General features: G+C 41.9%; 1 protein-coding gene across 2 annotated transcripts in view; it reads left to right on the forward strand.

Annotated features, from left to right (window-relative positions):
- Positions 1-1,921: 1,921 nt before the first annotated feature.
- The window catches only part of MORC3 (MORC family CW-type zinc finger 3), a 46,648-nt gene continuing 29,605 nt past the window's right edge, over positions 1,922-18,964 (forward strand). For both annotated transcript variants that reach the window (XM_083361430.1, XM_083361431.1), the window contains exons 1-5: positions 1,922-2,003; positions 7,792-7,864; positions 8,536-8,668; positions 11,352-11,566; positions 17,386-17,533. In XM_083361430.1, the coding sequence (XP_083217556.1) occupies positions 1,962-2,003; positions 7,792-7,864; positions 8,536-8,668; positions 11,352-11,566; positions 17,386-17,533 (611 nt within the window). In that variant the 5' untranslated portion in view covers positions 1,922-1,961. The remainder of the gene's footprint in view (positions 2,004-7,791; positions 7,865-8,535; positions 8,669-11,351; positions 11,567-17,385; positions 17,534-18,964) is intronic.

An 18,964-nucleotide genomic window follows, 5' to 3' on the forward strand; every position in this document is an offset into this window, starting at 1 on the left:
GGGAACCCGCTGGCCACTCCGCTTGCAGATCTCGCTGAAAGTCCGCGCGGAGATAATGGATACGGCTGGCCCAGAGTCAAGTTCCATTACGCAGGGGACCCCTTGAATTTTGACCCTCAGTTTGATTTTTGGGATAAGGGGTGGGTGTTCCCCGGTTTCGCAAACAGCTGACCGTCCCGCCGTGTGGCTAACCGTAAGCCTCGGCGACCTCTCCCCTGTACCTGTGGCCAGCTGGAAATCCTCCTCCACCTCGTGCAGACTGTCCCTTGGCCGGCCCCGACAGACCGCCGCGATGTGGCCGGTCTTCCCGCACGCTCTGCACTTTGCCGATTTGAAATGGGAAGTAGACCGGGGGTGCTGTCCTCTGCAGCTGGTGCAACGGGTAGACCGGTTGGAGTTTCCTGCCCCGCAGCCGATGCACAGGGTAGACCGGTGTTGCCCAAGTGAGCCGGGCTGGGTAGAGCTGGGGCCGCCGCCACACTGCTGGGTAGATCGGGAGTGATGGGTGCTGCAGCCGGAGAACTGGGTAGACCAGGGGCCGCTTGTTCTGCATCCGCACTCCTGGTACCGCTGCTCGGCCGTCGCTGGGCGCTGCTCCTTCACGCGGTCCCGGGAATAGGTGGTTGATCGCTGCTGGCGGTGGATGGCGTCCACCTCGAAGTCTCCCCCTTCTGCGTCGTCGTGGCCGGACAGCTGATGGATGGCCCCGTTCTCCCTTGTGTCGGACTCCTCTGCTACGTCCCAGGCTAGGAACTCCTCCTGGACATCCCGAAGGGTCAGCTTCTGCTTGGCAAACATCTTCTGCCGCAGCTTCCGGTCCCTTAGCCCGCAGACGATCCGATCCTGCAGACAGACTTCGAGGTTGTCGAAGTTGTGGAGTCTCACCGCTTGTCGCAGGGCAGCCATGTACTGCTTCGCGGTCTCGCCTGGACGCTGGTCCCGTTTCTCGAAACGGTACCGCCAAGCTATCTCTGATGTTTCGGGCTTAAAGTGTTCCGTTAGCTTAGATATCAGTTCGCTGTATCCGGCAGCGTGAATGTTGTCGGGCGCGCCCAGACCAACCGCCAGCTGGTACGTCTCTGTGCCACAGCTGCAGAGTAGCGCCGCCGCTCTCTGTCGGTTGTCCTTGACCCCATTCACCCGTAGGTAGCACTCGAGCTGACCTACGAACGCCTCCCACTCCTCAGGGCGGTTGCTGTTGAAGATAGGGTATTGTCCCAGTTGTGCCATTACCTCGGTTGGGGTCGTCCTGCGTCGGGTCCTGAGCTGCCGATGGGGTTTCGTCCACGGCTAGCGTTTTCCGGAGCAGGATCCCACCTTCGTCGCCAGTGTAAAGTCACATGTTTCACATAGAGACGGACACAGAGCTGGGGTGAAGATGAGTTTATTCTGAACAGAACGAACTAGGGAAACAGGGAAGCCTGGCGTCTATTTGTACCTGCCCAGGTGGATGGCAAGACTGCGTCGCATAAGCTTTATTTGGGAGAAAAGCTATTGGTGATAGTTATTATCGAATGATAGATTGTCTAAACCAGGGGTAGGCAAACTTGGCTCTTTTATGACTCGTGGACTTCAACTCCCAGAATTCCTGAACACCCATTCTGGCTCAGGCATTCTGGAAGTTGAAGTCCATGAGTCATAAAAGAGCCAAGGTTGCCTACCCCTGGTCTAAACGAAGCGCTTGCTTGGGTGACAGGAGAGAAAGAAGCACAGCTACAAAGGGAAATGCAAACATTTAGACAGGAAAGAGTCGACAGCTGACGCATTCTACAGGAGGGTAATTTAACAAAACAAAACTAAACAAAACAAAAAAAAACTCTCAACGACGCAGCTCACAACACAGAGAAAGGAAAGCGAAGGAAAAACATACGTTTCCGCTTTCCTGGCCCCGCCCCGGAAGTGCATTGGATTTGGGAAAGAGGAAGCTTTAGGTTGGCTGCGGCTTTTGTAGTGGAGTTAAAATGGCGGCGGTGCAGACTCAGAGCGGGATTCTTCTCAGTGCGGTGAGAGACGGAATAAGATTTGGGTGGTTTTTTTTCTGGCCAGGGGAAAGAAGGGGAGGCAAAGGGCGGAGGAGGTCCTTGGAACACTCTTTGCGAAGCCAAGTAAAAGACTTTCAGTGTAGTTATGAATGCATTCTTTTTTTTCCCCTCCGACAGCGCTTGAATTGCGGGGTGGGTTGGAGGGAAGCTTTCTTCTCCAGTCTCGAATCGCGCTTTTTTTTTTCTTTTTTGGTCCGGTTTTATCGTTCGCTACGTTGAGAAACGGGAGAGGAGTTGCTTGATTTCTTTCCCGTTAACGGATTTTTGCAGTGAAGTCGCATTTGGTTTTCTGTTTTAGTCCCCGCAGAGCCGCATCGCTGAGAACGTTTTCATGCTTAAAAAGTCTACGGAGATTCTCCAATCATCCAGGTCATGAGGTGTTTTGTTGTGGTGGTGGTTTTCAAAAGGCAACTGGATTTCCTTGTTTTTTGTTGTTGTTTTTTTTAAGAAAACATTCCGCTGCTGCTTAATCTGAATTGAAGAAGCTTCTTGGATGAGAAGCGAAGCGTTTTTAAAGCGCGGGGGGGGGAACCCCAAGAAAATCCGGTTGCCTTTTGGAAACAATCACCCTTGGGAGTTTCATTCTTAAAAGTTATTGTCACTGGTGTCTTAAATAATTTGCAGAGTTTTAAGACTTGTGTTAAATGAGCAGATAAGGTCGACCTGAATTACTTCTTTGTAGCTCGGAAAGAGGATAAAGTGCATGACTCTGAAATGGTATTTTCCCTTCAGATCTTTAAATGTACAGGAGTTTCATTGGGAGACCGAGGTTAGGATTTGATCTGCAATCTCATAACAATTTCGTGTTCTTTCTCGTGGGATATGTGGTACCACGACGAAAAATAAGAATCTCAAGGAAGTAACCCATTTGGATATTGGAGATAGCTTTCGTTTCTCTATAAAGTGAGGTGGAGTCTACAATCACATCCTCTTCTGGTTTTGTTTGTTAAAACAGCCAGGACTGCAATCTTTGATATAAACAGGTGCAGCTGCCTTATCAATCCATTAGTAGTACAGTTTTTGCCGAACGATAGTGGCTTGTTGCAATTTCAAGGCAATGTTTCCTTGCCATGTTGTCTAAGATCTTTTTAATTTTAATTTTTGTAAGATTTGCCTCAGAAATGTGAGAAACAAGGCTCACACTCAATTGGCGGAAATAACAAAAGCCTTAGTAAAAGCTAGTGGATCTTTAAACCAGAGATCCCCAATCTTTGGGCTGCGGCCCACTACCAGGCTGTGACCTCTTGGCCACTGGGCTGTGTGAGTAGTTGGGCAGTGCATGTGCACTCGCCCTCGTGCCACTGTTGCTGAGGGCAGCAGCACTGCTAGTATCATGCAGGCAGTGGTGTTGCCATGAACTTTATGTGGACAGCGGCAATGCCACAATGGGCTGCAACAAACCTCACGTGGGGTAACAGTGCAATCGTCGCACTGGTGGTAGCATCGCTGCGAGCCTGGTGGCAGTGCTAAAAGCCTCACATGCATGCTTGCAGCCTGTTTGTGTGCACACGGGCACATATGGCCACATTCACATTTGCGCATACATGTGTAAAGCGTCTGCCCCTCCCTTTCCCACCAGGCCTCCAACCCAAAAAGGTTGGAGACCCCTGGTTTAAGCATACAAGCAAGAGAGAGAAACCACACTGGTTACAGATTTCAACATATTTTATACATTCCTATCACCGGCCGCTTGTCCATCCTCCCCAGGGCCAGTTGATAGGCCCAGGTCAGTCACATGCTAACAGTCCACCTATAATTTGCCATCATACCTAAATGCTTAAAAGTTAGTTAAGCCCTTATTGTCATCCAAACTTGATAAGCACTCAGCCCCTTCATTTCTCACCTCTTTGGTATTCCCTTATCAGTTCTCTTGCTTATCTGTACAATGCAGCACGTGGTACATATCTGAAGCCAGGCGCTGTGCACATCACTTCCTAGCAGAGTTCATGCATTGGGCAAAACATGGCTGTGGTTCGGATATGCAGTAGTTTGGTTATACTTTAAAATACTAGCTCTATAGGTAGTTTGAGCAAAGAATAAACCTTATCATTCATTCATTCATTTATTTATTTATTTATTTATTTTTTATATACCACCCTATTCCCGTAGGACTCAGGGCAGTTTACAGGGAAAATTAAAATACATAGCATACAAAATTAAAATCAGTTAAAACTATTAATTAAATTACAGTCCCTGAAGTTAAACTAAAACCCAATTAAATTAAATTAAATTAAAACCCCTTGGTCTGGGCCAAATAGCTCAAAGAACCAGGTTTTCAAGTTCCAGCGAAATGAGCGAAGGTCGGGGGGCAGTCCTGAGTTCCGTGGGAAGTTGGTTCCATAGGGCCGGCGCACCCACAGAGAACGCCCTTTCCCTGGGAATAACCCGCCGGCATTCCTTAACCGGCGGTACCCTGAGAACCGGCGGTACCCTGTGGGAGCGCACAGGACGATGGGAAGTTAATGCCGGCAGCATCACTAAGCTATATGCTAGTCTACATTACGAAAAATTACAACTTATGATATCACAGAAATGTTTATCTAATGCTGTGTGGGTAAGAAGTGCTTTGAATCAAAATAATAAAGAAACCAGTAAGCAGTAAAAGTACAAGTGATAAAACAATAATAACCAAATAATTAACAGTGTAAGAGTGTAAAAGCCACAATAAGGAGATAAAAACTATGGCAATGTTAATTGCTTAGGAAAATAAGCATGAATCTTCAGTATATCTTGTGTTTGCTTGGATACTGATACTGGAGATAGTTGCAAATACAGGTAGTCCTCAGTTTATTTAGTGACCGAAGTTACAACAGCACTGACTGACTGTTCATGGCTGTTTTTCACACTTATGGCCATTCCAGCATCGCCATGGTCATGTGATCAAAATTTAGACACTTGGCAACGGACTCGTACTTATGAGAGTTGTAGTGTCCCCGGATCATATGATCACTTTCTGACAAGCAGAGTCAATGGGGAAGCCAGATTCACTTTAACAACTATGTAACTAACTTAACTGTGGCAAATGGGGAAAACTCGCTTAATAAATGTCTCACTTAGCAACAGAATTTTTGGGCTCAATTATGGTCATAAGTCAAGGACTACCTGTATTTAATATCTGGATATCTTATTTACATCTTCTCTGTCTTATTAACAATTATTACCGGGTATATGAAAACCTTGGTGCAGGTTAATATCTACAGGACCATTTGGTAATGACCGTGGGATACTAAAGATTGCAAGTGTAATATACAATAAAAGCAGTAAACGGTAAAGAGCATAAATTTAGATGAAAATGAAGGAAAATATGTTGGCTTTCTGTCTATGAAACTAAGCAGCAGAAGCCTCTAATAGATGTAAATGAAGATTTGTTTGAGATAAATTGATGCAGGGAAGAATTGATGCATTTTTAATATGAATTAAATGATTAAAATTTATGCTATAAAAATGAATTAATATAATTTAGATTATTGTTTGTATAAAAACATGATTTTATAGTTTCTGATGGTTGCACATTTCAGCAAAGACAATGCATTTGCAGAAAAATTGTGCAATAGTTTGAAAGAATTTTATCTAGGAGAATAAATTACTCCATTAGGTGAAAAGAATAAATGAATGGATACAAGATACGAGAACAGAAAAGGCTGTTGGGACATTCGACATCCAGTATTGAATGACAGTAATGACAGGATGAGGAGTATCTCCTAGGAAAAATTTCTGTTCAGACATAAGCCTGTTCGTTTGTGCATATGGAACCAGAATGAATCTTGTTTAGGATGATGATTACATTAGCAATGTTGATACAGTTAGAAGTTCTGAATATGGCCATAGACTGTGGGAATAAACTAAATGCTTTCTAAATGGGTCAGAACTGAGCTAGGAATAAACAAGTATGTGTGGTGGTGTCTCCTTGATTGTTTAAATGGTTTATAGATTCATGTATTAGAGAATAGTTATGATAATATTAGAAGTGAAAGCACATAAAATGGGTTAGTGAAGAATGCATAGAAAAAATTGAAGTAGTGCAAGGTCAGATGTGGAAAGAATTTATTTGCAAGAATTGTTGTAGTTTGCGCATCTACATTTAGTTCTTTTCTTTATTCTTATGTAATGCCCTTAATTTTTAAGCATATTATTTCTTATTCCTTTTATATATTTTCAATTGCTTTTCCAAAAAGGAATGGCCTGATGAATGGCCTTGTATGTATGGAAAGTAAAATTATTTAGAGATAACATTCTGTAGATGGGACACTGTAGTGACATCTGAAAGTATGGAATCTAATGAAGGACTGTCAGATTTTGCATTTTAATTTAATTTTTCAAATTGACCTTAATCATTGCGCTGGAAGGGGATATTTATCACCAACCTACAATATAGTTAATATATCTTCTTTGGTATTCAGGATTATACTTTGTAGAAATCTCACAAATACAGTACTCTGTTAAAGGTTGGGCTGTTTTCTCTGTCTCATACATTTTACTGACGCTATGAGGTTTGGATCAAGAAAGGAATAGTGCAGGGGTATCATTGTGCCTGGCTGAGGAATTCTGGGAGTTGAAGTCCACAAGTCATAAAAGGGCCAAGTTTGAAGACCCCTGAAATAGTGCTATGTTCTTTTTTACAGTATTGGCGATTAATGCACCTAAAATGTGCATTAAAGCTATATAGTTAGTGGAGCTTGGTTATTAATTTTAATCTAAGGGAAATATTTGAATTTTATCTAAAGGAACTTATTAAAGACTAGTTCATAGTCACAACTGAATCTATTATATTAGAATATTCGCTGTTACAGAAGAGTTGATTACATAATTTCCAACTATGTATCCTCCTCAAAAAGTGTCAGGAAATTATGTTATTACAAATGTTTTTATCCCTGTACATTTTAGTTTTTTTGTTGGATTTGGATATGAGGCAACAGTATTGGAAAGCTTAATTTACTCCTTATGTTGTATATAATACTTTTATTATTTATGTTTATTGCACATAGACAGTACAGTGCCTATAACAGCCTCCGGGTAGTGCTCATGCCATGTTCTCAGAACATTACTAACTTTCACAGAATATTGGAGCTTTAACAAGAGAGCTCAAGGTGACAATGCTAAGATCACATGAGATTTCAGCCATTAGACCATTAGACACCCTTCATTTGAAAACAATGCTCAACACTTACTTTTTGAATTGCTGTGTTTCTTTTTGATGTTGCCAACACATTCCAAGAGCACATCCCAGGTGCACTCTTTTTTTCCATTTATTTATCTATCGGATATATCCCAATACATAGGCTCTTAACAACTTTTTTACTTCTTTAATCTATATCAAATCCTTTAAATTATTTTAGTTGGTGGTTATGGCCACATATTGTAAAAGGTTACTCTATTTGTCCCAGGAAAAGCAGTTCCCTTGAAACTTATATCCAAGACCAAGAAGAATATTCTAGAAGGAGAAGCTGAAAATAAAATAAAATATTGTCTTCTTTCTTCATCCTTTCTCATGTCATACAGATGTAGGCCAGCTAGCTATCACAGCTGATTCATAAGCCATTGTTTTAAAATCCTGAATATGCTTAGAGTATTTCAATTTCCTATATATCTTTTTTAACTAGTTAAGTACAAACAACAGCTAATACAAATATATGTGCAGTGTTATTGCAGATAAATCTTTGCAGTCTTTGAGAGCAGGTAAAGTTTATATTGCAGGAAAACTATTAAATAAACTGTTTTGTACTAACCATTAAATCTTTTTTCATTTCAGTTGTGTCCCAAATTTTTGCATACAAACTCAACCAGTCACACTTGGCCTTTTAGTGCTGTGGCTGAACTTATAGGTACGTGAACAGTATTCTACCTATTCAGTTGAATATTTGTATTATGTTCAGTGCATTTCTGTATATAGTTCATTAATATCTGTTTCAGACATCTTTGGAAGTCATGATCTAGCTATTCTAACTTTGGAACTCATGATTTAGCTGTTCTTTATATTGTAGATTTGCTGTTAATTTCTGCTGAATTTTTAATGAACATAATTTCAGAAGGTGATTTTATGTCTTAAAGTAAGAGAATATGTCACATCTATTTATTTGTCAAATTTACATACCGTAATTGCCCATTTAACCAAAAGACCTCTGGATGGCAAACTAAGATAAAACATAAAAATTAAAAGAGAATATGTCTTACAATCTAAATTGATTTGTGGTGATTTGATAGAACAATCATGTTTGTACTTGTGGAAACAATATATAATTGGTTTGCCATTGCCTTTTCCCATTGTTTTCCTGATTTTTATTTTCCTCTCTCTACCTAGATGATCTCAGAAAGAAAATTTTTGTTTGATTGTAGTGATAGAATATTTTTTGCTTACACAAAGTCTATTTTATGTTCATGTTTCTAGCATTACAACAAACTGATGCATATTTTGAGATGAATACAACTGGGGAGGAGAAATAATCATGTAAATCATCGTGATAATCCTAATAATACTTACGCATTGTTATTTTAGATAATGCATATGATCCTGATGTAAATGCTAAACAGATGTGGATTGATAAAACAATTATAAATGAGACTGTATGTTTAACATTCATGGATAATGGGAATGGCATGAATGCGGATAAATTGCATAAGATGTTGAGGTAAGCAAGGTTTACTTCCTATCCATGCTGAACACATCTTAGAATTTAAAAATATAATTGTATAGTCCTCGAGTTACAGCCACAGTTGAATCAAAAACTGTTGCTGAGCAAGACAGTTGTTAAGTAAGTTTTGCCCCATTTTACAATCTATCTTGTCACAGTTGTTAAGTGAATCACAGCATTGGCTTAATTAACACAGTTATTATATGAATTTGGCTGAACCACTGACTTTGTCAAAAGATTGCAAAAGGTGATCACATGACCCCAGGATATTGCCAAAGAGGTGTGGTGGTTTAGCAGCTTAAAGATGCTGGATTTATCAGCTATAGAAGGTCAGTTCTCTGTATTCCAGCAGTTCGAGGGCTAGTATTGTATGATGGAGTGGGCTCCCCTCACTTGCCTCAGCTTCTGCCAACCTAGCAGTTTGAAAGCATGCAAAGTAGATAAATAGGTACCACTTTGGTGGGACTAATAGGGGAAGCAAGAAACCAACCAGCGCTGGACCAGCCCAAATGAGAGATGAAAAGCTGAGGGGAAAAAGGGCCAGATGATACTTACACTCCCACAGAATGCCGTTTATGTATGGAGCTCATTTGCCCCCTGTGGTGAACCCTTCATTCTGCATGAGCGTGAAGTGAATGGACTAGCAGCCTTAGGCAACCAAACCTCTACTCTGTAATAACATTGTAGACTCCTGGCTTTCATGTACCAACGGCATACGCCAAATTTATTTATTTATTTATTTATTTATTTATTTATTTATTTATTTATTTATTGTATTGTATTGTATTGTATTGTATTGTATTGTATTGTATTGTATTGTATTGTATTGTATTGTATTGTATTGTATTTATATACCGCCCTTTCCCAAAGGACTCAGGGCGGTTTACAGGGTGATTAAAACAAAAAATACAAAAGTTAAAAACAATTAAAAAATTATATCAATCCCTGAACAAATAAAAACCCCAATTAAAATTAAAATTAAAATTCTCAGCCTGGGCCAGAGAGCTCGAAGAGCCAGGTCTTCAGGTCCCGGCGGAATGAACGGAGGTCGGGGGCAGTCTTAAGCTCCACTGGCAGCTGGTTCCAAAGGGCAGGCGCACCCACTGAGAAGGCCCTCCCCCTGGGTGTTATCCGCCGGCAATCTTTTACCGGCGGCACCCTGAGAAGACCCTCCCTGTGGGAGCGCACTGGATGAAGGGAGCTTGATACCGGCAGCAGGTGTTCCCTCAGATATCCCGGACCCTCGCCATTTAGGGCTTTATAAATAATAAATAATAAACCGCACCCATCATAAATACATGCAGTTGCCAAGTGTACAAATCTTGATCACATGACCATGGAGATGCTCCAATGGTCGTAAGTGTGAAAGCAGTCGTCAGTCCCTTTTTTCAGTGCCTTTGTAACTTTGAACGGTCCTGTGTAAACAAAGCATAATTTGGGATGAAAGGTTGAACGGTTTTATTTAAATAGAATTGTTTGTTTACCTTGCATGCATTATGTGTAATGCATTATGTCTCTGAAATTGAGTCTATAATTTTATGTAAGTGTAATTAGCTTAACAACTACATATGTTAAAAGAAACAGATACATAGAGGCCTAAACCCACGAAACATTTTGTGCAGACAATTAGAGAGTGCTCCAGAGTACTATGGTAGCTATGTGGGAATATTAGGAACTGCTCTGGAAAGCTGCTTTGAAAAACAGTAGCATAAGGAAAACTTAGTTTTTACATTAAAATAAATATTAGAATCTAAAGAAATATGACCTTGGGTTGCACAGGTTTATATTAAATGCAAATTGGTATTCTGGGGAGTGATGTCTTTAAGGTTTCATAACAAGTTGGTGGAGCCTTGGTGGAGCCTTGGTGGAGCCTTGGTGGAGCAGTGGACTAATGCCTCCTTAAGTAACACCAGCTGCCTGCAATTAGTGCAGGTACGCATCCCACCAGGCTCAAGGTTGACTCAGCCTTCCATTCTTCCGAGGTAGGTAAAATGAGGACCCAGATTGTTGGGGGCAATAAGCTGACTTTGTAATAATGCCGCTTGGGGGTGTGTGTGAAAGCCCTAATAAGCAGGCATATACATAGAATGAAGGTTACTGCTAAGCAGGCATATACATAGAATGAAGGTTACTGCTAAGCTTGTAAGCCGCCCTGAGTCTTCGGAGAAGGGCGGGATATAAATGGAATTAAAATAAATAAATAAATAAATAAATAAATAAATAAATAAATAAATAAATAAATAAAAAAAAGTTCAAAATGAATGACACCCTATATACACAATCTTGTTCATAGTGAATGTGTCAGTGTCATCTGTATGCACAGAATACACGTGTCTGGGCTTTTGTTAGTCTTTAAATAAAATAAGAGGAGGGGGACAGATAACCATCATAACCAAGATGTGTAGCTTTATCCTGCTATATTTTCAGTATAAATACAATATACAGTGTAGACCTACTTTTTCAATTTCAGATTATATAATTTATAATGTACTATACAGGTCTAGCAATATTAATTGTTGGAAATCAATTATACCAAAAAATGCTTCTAAAATGTATTTGTTGACCAGGATTAAAGTTGCATTGTATTTTAGGTTAAAAGAAGAATATTCACGTGGATATTCAGCTCTTATATTAGTAATGTAACATTAAAATTCTTTTCATCTTTCCAAACACATTTCAGTTTTGGCTTCAGTGACAAAGTTACCCTGAATGGCCACGTTCCTGTTGGATTGTATGGAAATGGATTTAAATCAGGATCTATGCGGTTGGGAAAAGATGCAATTGTTTTCACCAAGAATGGAGATGTCATGAGTGTGGGTCTGTTATCGCAGACATTCTTGGAACTTACAAAGGCAGAACATGTAATTGTTCCCATAATATCTTTGAACAAGAGCAATATCCTTTTGATGCTTTTTCTCAAGGAAATCAGTGATTCCAATCTGTATATTTCCTAGCATCTATAATTTTCTTACAAGTTCTTCAACTAAAAAATTGCTGCATTGTGTTACAATGTAAAATGTATATAGATAATTATTTGAAAATTTGGTTTGCTCAAGAAATTTCACATCTATTGTTCAATGAACTTTTGAGGATTGCTTTCATGCTGATGGTTTCTCTTTTGGTTTGGGTATATTAATGCCCAAATCAGTATAAAGTTAGTGCAAAATTTCAATGTAGCTATTGCTCCTAAACTGGCTTTTTAATATACTTAATACTAACCATGATTGCAGCTATAAAAGGTCAGTGACATAGTGTAGGTAGCTCAAAAGCATAGGGAGATGTTCAGTTTATTCTATAACAACTCATAAAATTCCCCTGGTTTTGGTGTGGAGAGGCACACATTCAACTGGAGCTTATTTATGTGAATGGAAAAAAAGAGGGCAGATGTTGCTATATTTTATCTCTTTTAAGTACTACATATACCACAGTTCTTGGAGGAAAAGAGAAATGTTTTATGGTCTTGATTTTATACGTACTTATGTGAGAACAGATTCTAATTAAAATACTAAGTATTAGGTCTAAGAAAGAGTGTACAGAATTAAGTTTCATCTTCAACAAATCTATACTGCCCTGAATTGTTGGGAAAACAGAAGATGTACTTATTTTATCTCAAAGAATAGAAAAGCTGGAGAGTTATACTCAAAATGATAGTTTTCTGTGTATCCCACTATTATATTTCACAAGAAGGTTTTTCTATTTTTACTGTGTATCCTCAAACTAGGGATATCCCCCAAACTTAAGTCCAAATGATTCTCAAGACTCTTTGGAGGTTCAAAAATAGCAAATGTTAAGAATGTCTCTTCATGTATATTTATCCATACAAATATAACAACTAAATTGTGCATACTATCTTGGCATGAAAACATCTGAATGTCAGGAAAAACAAGATAGGGCAAAAGTGTTTTGAGAGGCAACAAAAACACTTTAATTTCTTTTGCAGATTTTTTTTTCTTCATTACATTTTTGGGGGTGATTTCTAATTCTGTATCTTGCCCCTACCTGCAATCCTGTAATAGTGGAAAACTCATTTGCTGACTCCTTTGCAAATATTAATCAGCAAAATGTTAGCCAAATATGCTTATTCCCTTTCCACAATGCAGGTTAAACAAAGGAATGTGAAAGGAAAATTTCAGATCTGGAGATTGTAGTCTGCTTGTTTGCCTAACATATAGATAATAAAAGCAAGAGTTGCAACATTCAGAAGCAGTACTTTGTATCTTGATTTTTGTCATATATGTCTAGTAGCCACAGCTTTGTAGTTTCTGATGTGGTTATTTTCTCTAACAATAATATTTTACTAAACCAGTAAGGTCAGGAACAATTCTAGAGCTTTTTCATAGGCAATTCCGTAGAGCCAGGAAAGCATCTGCAGTTATTGTGTATTTCAGGGTACAACCTTAAAAGTTATTTTGGTGAAAAAAGACAATAGACTTCAAAAACATAGATACAATCTTTATTACAAAAGGTTTGAATATTATGTAGATAGATTCTGCCAGCAAGCAGGATGTCTGTAAACATACAACCTGTAGTCTTCATTTTCAGAAGATATGAATAGAGAGGCCTGTGTCAAGGATGTAGTACTTTCTCACCCATATGAGAGTTCAGATCTGACATTCAATTTTTGTCTCAAAATTCACTGTATATACTAGTGAGCTCCTTGCTAGGTGATCTAGTCTGTAGGCAAAAGAGTTTGACTAAAGAGAAAAAGACACAGTGTTATGTCCACATCTTAGAAGTGATCTGATTGAGGAGGAGCATGCGGACCTGGCTTGCATCACGGAGATCTGGTTGGGCCCAGAGGGCGGAGTCCCCCTGGTTGATCTTAGCCCATCAGGTTTCCGGGTGCTGCACCAGCCTAGGGCTCAGGGTAGGGGCGGTGGAGTGGCAGTTGTTGTGAGGGAGACCCTATGTCCGCGGGAGGCCACCACAGTCCAGATAGCCGGGTGTGAGTCCCTCCTCCTGAGATGTGGTCCCAGAGCTCAGTTGGGCTTGCTGCTGGTGTACGTTTCTCCTAGACACATGGCAGCAGCCCTGCCTGAGCTTCTCGATATCCTCTCAGAGTTGGTGGTTGAGTTCCCCAGACTTATTGTTTTGGGTGACTTCAACCTACCATCCCTGGGGGGATCATCTGAGTTAGCTCGGGAGTTCATGGCTTCCATGACGGCCATGGACCTGAAGCAGGTTATTCTGGGCCCAACTCACGGGGGGGGTCACACGCTCGATCTGGTTTTTCTATCTGGACGGTGGTTAGATGATCTTGGGGGGGTTCCCCAATTAATTCACCCCTGTCATGGACCGATCATCATCTCCTGCGGATGGTCTTCCGTTTTGCCACTCCCTGTCGTGGGGTTGCTGAGCCAACAAGATGGTTCCGCCCTAGGCGCCTTATGGACCCTGAGCGGTTCCAAACGGCACTTGGGCCCCCACCTGCCTCCTTTGCTCACAGCTCGGTCGATGCCTTAGTGGAAGCCTGGGAAAGGGCAGCCACTGAGGCACTCGACCAAGTTGTACCCATGCGGCCCTTGACCCGACGCAGATCCCAACAGGCCCCATGGTTCTCCATGGAGCTCCGTGAGATGAAGCGTCGGAGACGGGGCCTAGAGAGCTGTTGGAGGTTCAGCCGATCCGAATCCGACCGGTTACGACTAAGGTCGTTTACGAGAACTTATCTCGCAGCGTTGAGGGTGGCTAGGTCTAACCACTTTGCCACCCTCATCGCGTCCGCAGATAATCGCCCGGCCGCCCTGTTTAGGGTAACTCGCTCTCTTCTTAATCAGGAGGTGAGGGAGGAACCCTTGCAGGGTCGAGCCGAGGAATTTAGCCAATTTCTGTCGGACAAAATCGCTCGGATCCGGACCGGTTTGGACTCCGACTGGGCAGAGTCTGACGAAGAGGATACGGGTGGCCTTGTCGATTTAATCTGGGAAGAGTTCGATCCTGTGACTCCTGAAGAAGTGGACAAGATCATGGGGAAGCTGAGCTCCACCACGTGTTTGTTGGACCCGTGCCCCTCCTGGCTGACATATGCAGCCCGGGATGGGACACGAGGCTGGCTCCAGGCAGTGATTACTGCCTCTTTGAGTCAGGGTAGTTTTCCCTCCGCCTTGAAGGAGGCGGTGGTGAGACCCCTCCTCAAGAAGCCTGCCTTGGACCCAGCAATTTTAAATAACTATCGTCCGGTCTCCAACCTTCGCTTTTTGGCGAAGGTTGTTGAGAGCGTGGTGGCGCAGCAGCTCCCTTTGTTCTTGGATGAAGCTGACTACCTAGACCCGTACCAATTGGGTTTCAGGCCCGGGTACAGCACGGAGACGGCATTGGTCGTGCTGGCGAATGATCTCTGGCGGGCTTGGGACAGAGGTTGCTCCTCTGTCCTAGTCCTTTTAGACCTCTCAGCGGCTTTTGATACCATCGACCATGGTATCCTGCTGCGGCGTCTCAGGGGGTTAGGAGTGGGAGGCACAGTTCTCCAGTGGTTCTCCTCTTACCTTCTGGGACGTTCGCAGTCGGTGTTGGCAGGGGGGCAGAGATCGACCTTGAGACCTCTCATTTGTGGAGTTCCTCAGGGATCGGTTCTCTCGCCTCTCCTGTTCAACATCTATATGAAGCCGCTGGGTGAGATCATTCGTGGTTTTGGAGTTGGGTATCACCAATATGCTGATGATACCCAACTTTTTATTTCTACCCCAAACCACCCCAGCGATGCCCTCGCTGTGATGTCCCGTTGCCTGCAGGCGGTCCGGGTCTGGATGGGGAGGAACAGGCTTCGACTCAACCCTGACAAGACTGAGTGGCTGTTCGTGCCGGCATCCCGGGAAATTCCGATTATCCCATCATTGGCCATGGGGGGTGAGTTATTACCCCCCGTAGATAGGGCCCGCAACTTGGGGGTCCTTCTAGATTCACAGCTCTCTTTGGAAGAGCATATTGGAGCTGTGACTAGGGGGGCCTTTGCCCAGGTTCGCCTGGTGCGGCAGTTGCGGCCCTATCTAGACCGGGATGCCTTGCGCACAGTCACTCATGCGCTCGTGACCTCTCGTCTAGACTACTGTAATGCTCTCTACATGGGGCTGCCCTTGAGGTCCACCCGGAGACTCCAGCTGGTGCAGAATGCGGCCGCGCGAGTTGTCTTGGGAGTTTCCCGATACTCCCATGTTACACCTTTGCTCCGCGAGCTGCATTGGCTACCGGTTGCTCTCCGGGTGAGGTTCAAGGTGTTAGTGATGACTTACAAAACCCTTCATGGCATGGGTCCGGATTACCTACGGCAGCACCTGCGGCCGGCGTCAACTTCCCTCCATCCAGTGCGCTCCCACAGAGAGGGCCTCCTCAGGGTGCCACCGATCAAAGAATGCCGATTGGTGACCCCCAGGGGGAGAGCGTTCTCTGTGGGCGCGCCAGACCTTTGGAACAGCTTACCGGTTGAGCTCCGGATGGCCCCCGACCTTCGCTCCTTCCGGCGCGATCTCAAAATTTTCTTTTTCGAACAAGCTGCCCTGGTCTGATGGGATGGGGTTGGGTTTTTATAAATAGTTTTAATTGTAATATGTATTGACTTTAAGGGCATAATGTTTAATGACTTTTTAATTTTTGTATAATATTTTTATTGTGTATTGCCCTGTTCACCGCCCTGAGTCCTTCGGGAGAAGGGCGGTATAGAAATCAAATTATTAAATTATTAAAAGATCTAAATCTGCCTCTATGAAATTCAGTGATTGCATCTGTGGAGAAGTTAAAAAACTGGGGACAGAAGAATGGAATGAAGTACTTGAGGTCTTAATAGAATGCTGAGCATAAACATTTCACAATAGAGTGCAGTATCCCATATACAACATTCTAGAAATATATTCTGAAAAAATTTTTAGTTGCAGACCTGCTCTTTGAGATAATGCTGCACTTAATATAGCCTTCGGCTCTTATTTGATCTGATGGGCTTCTAAGAAGCAAAAGGGAAGAACCAGAAATATAGAACAGGAATAAGCAAGCAGGAATAAGGGACACGGTGGCTCAGTGGGTTAGGACGCTGAGCTTGTTGATAAGAAGGTCGGCAGTTTGGCGGGTCGAATCCCGAGTGCCGCGTAACCGAGTGAGCGCCTGTTACTCGTCCCAGCTTCTGCCAACCTAGCAGTTTGAAAGAACGTAAAAATGCAAGTAGAAAAATAGGGACCGCTATGGTGGGAAGGTAACAGCGTTCCGTGCGCCTTTGGCGTCTAGTCATGCCGGCCACATGACCACGGAGACGTCCTCAGACAAGCGCTGGCTCTTTGGCTTTGAAACGGAGATGAGCACTGGCCACATGACTAGGGAGACGTCCTCGGACAAGCGCTGGCTCTTCGGCTTTGAAACGGAGATGAGCACCGGAAACGACTAGCACGCATGTGCGGGGGAACCTTTACCTTTAAGCAAGTTAGAAAACTAAGCTAAAATTACAATTACTAGAATATTTTATAGTTAAAAATCACATTTTAAATTATGCTTTATGCTTACAGTTTTAAATATGTATGATGCAGACAGTAGTGCAAGAGCAAAGAAATGTGTAGATTTGGTCAGAGATTTCCACCATTACATTTGCCAGCTCTTCCAGAACATAAGAGCAGAAGGTGTCCAGATATCAGCAGAATTGAATCAAATGCTCATCAATTGCTGCCCTAATTCAGAACATTATAGCAGACAAATTTTGTAAAATTGATACGTACTACATCCTTAACATATTTTACGGAAAGTGATGAAACCAGATGAATCAGCAGCCAGTTTGAGGGCTATTCTGGACCACTCCTTGTTTTCTACTGAAGAAGAGCTGCTTGCAGAACTTGATGCAATTATAGGAAGAAAAGGGACACGTATTATTATTTGGAACCTTCGAAGGTAAGAGGATATTTTAACTTTGATAATGCAATGTTCATTAATTTGTTAACTCTATATAAAATAAGGCTGAGTTTATATTTAACATGATAAATTAATGTGGGATTGGAATTAGTGGAAAAAATAGCAAGGTATCCTTGCATCAAGCCATATTTAGCGTACTTCAGGAACATGTACTTAGAAAATTGACATTACCCAGAATAATAAGGAAGAGTAAAGTTTAAAACAGCAGGAAATGTCTGCGGTCTTAGCCACAAGAGCTTATGGGAATGCACACATAACAAAAATATTAACCGCTTATTTTTTTTCTTATGCCTATGTACATGGATTCAGAGAAATAGGTTCTGTTGGTTAGGCAAAGCTGCACCTACTCACTGCTGATAGAAAAACTAACCTGAAAAGGGCAAAAGCAAATAAGGGGAAGGGGGCCCTAGGCAAAGGGGAGTGGAAGACGTAAACAGGGGCGGAGGTTCAGATGGGTTAATTAGGCGCTTTGGATAGGCTGTAAACCTTGTGGATCTTGTCAAATGGGAAAACAAGGGAGGGACCTGTGCTTCAAGCCGAGGGAGTAAAATGCTGCTAAAATCTTATTATTGGATGTGCCTGCTTGCTAGCCACCTGCTCTTGCAAGAAGGTATTTTTCAATAGACTGCTTGCTGCTTCATTGAATGACTGTCAAATCTTTGAAAGCTGAGTGTGCACTCAGATTTATATAGAATTTTTTTAAAGTAAAATAATATTAATGATTTGATTTTAAAACATTCAAAATTTAAAACTTTTATAATGTTTGAAAGTTAGACTAAAAAAAAGGCATAAGTTGATTTTTCATCCCAGCCTCAACTCAAAACAAAACGCGCAAGGTTTGTTCTGAACTTCAAACAAAACGGCCTGCTTTGGGAAATATTTTTTCAAGTTCTGAGAAGTCTCAAGTCCCGTGATTGACTTATTCTTTTGCAAACTGTAATTAGTTTAGTTTTTGTTTTGACCTCCAACATAAAAGAAGAGATACTGATTTCAACTGTATCACCAGGAACTAGGTGAGAGAGAAGCAGTTATTTAATTATATATTGAGGTAGCTGTATAGTTGCTGCTGGATTTCAACCACTAAAACATCTGGCGCGGACTGGATGCTACATCTGCATGTAAATGCATGAAGAGAAAGCACTTGTGTTGGGAAGTGCTCCCAAAAACAGGAAAAGGCTGAAAAGCAATTGTACCTCCAAGAAATATAGCTGCCTTTTACATTACAAACACTGATACTTGAGGAATTCTCCTGATCCATTTTACATTTTGTTCTGCTGTTTAGGTCCATATTGTGTTTTGCTTCATTTATATTTTTCTGCAGTGCATAATATAACTTGTTAATAATTTCTTTATAATGTAAAACATTTGCTGCATTTTTATAAGCAAATGAAAAAACCAATATTGAATTGT

Source organism: Vipera ursinii, assembly GCF_947247035.1.
Source record: "Vipera ursinii genome assembly, chromosome: 4".
Classification (NCBI taxonomy): domain Eukaryota; kingdom Metazoa; phylum Chordata; class Lepidosauria; order Squamata; family Viperidae; genus Vipera; species Vipera ursinii.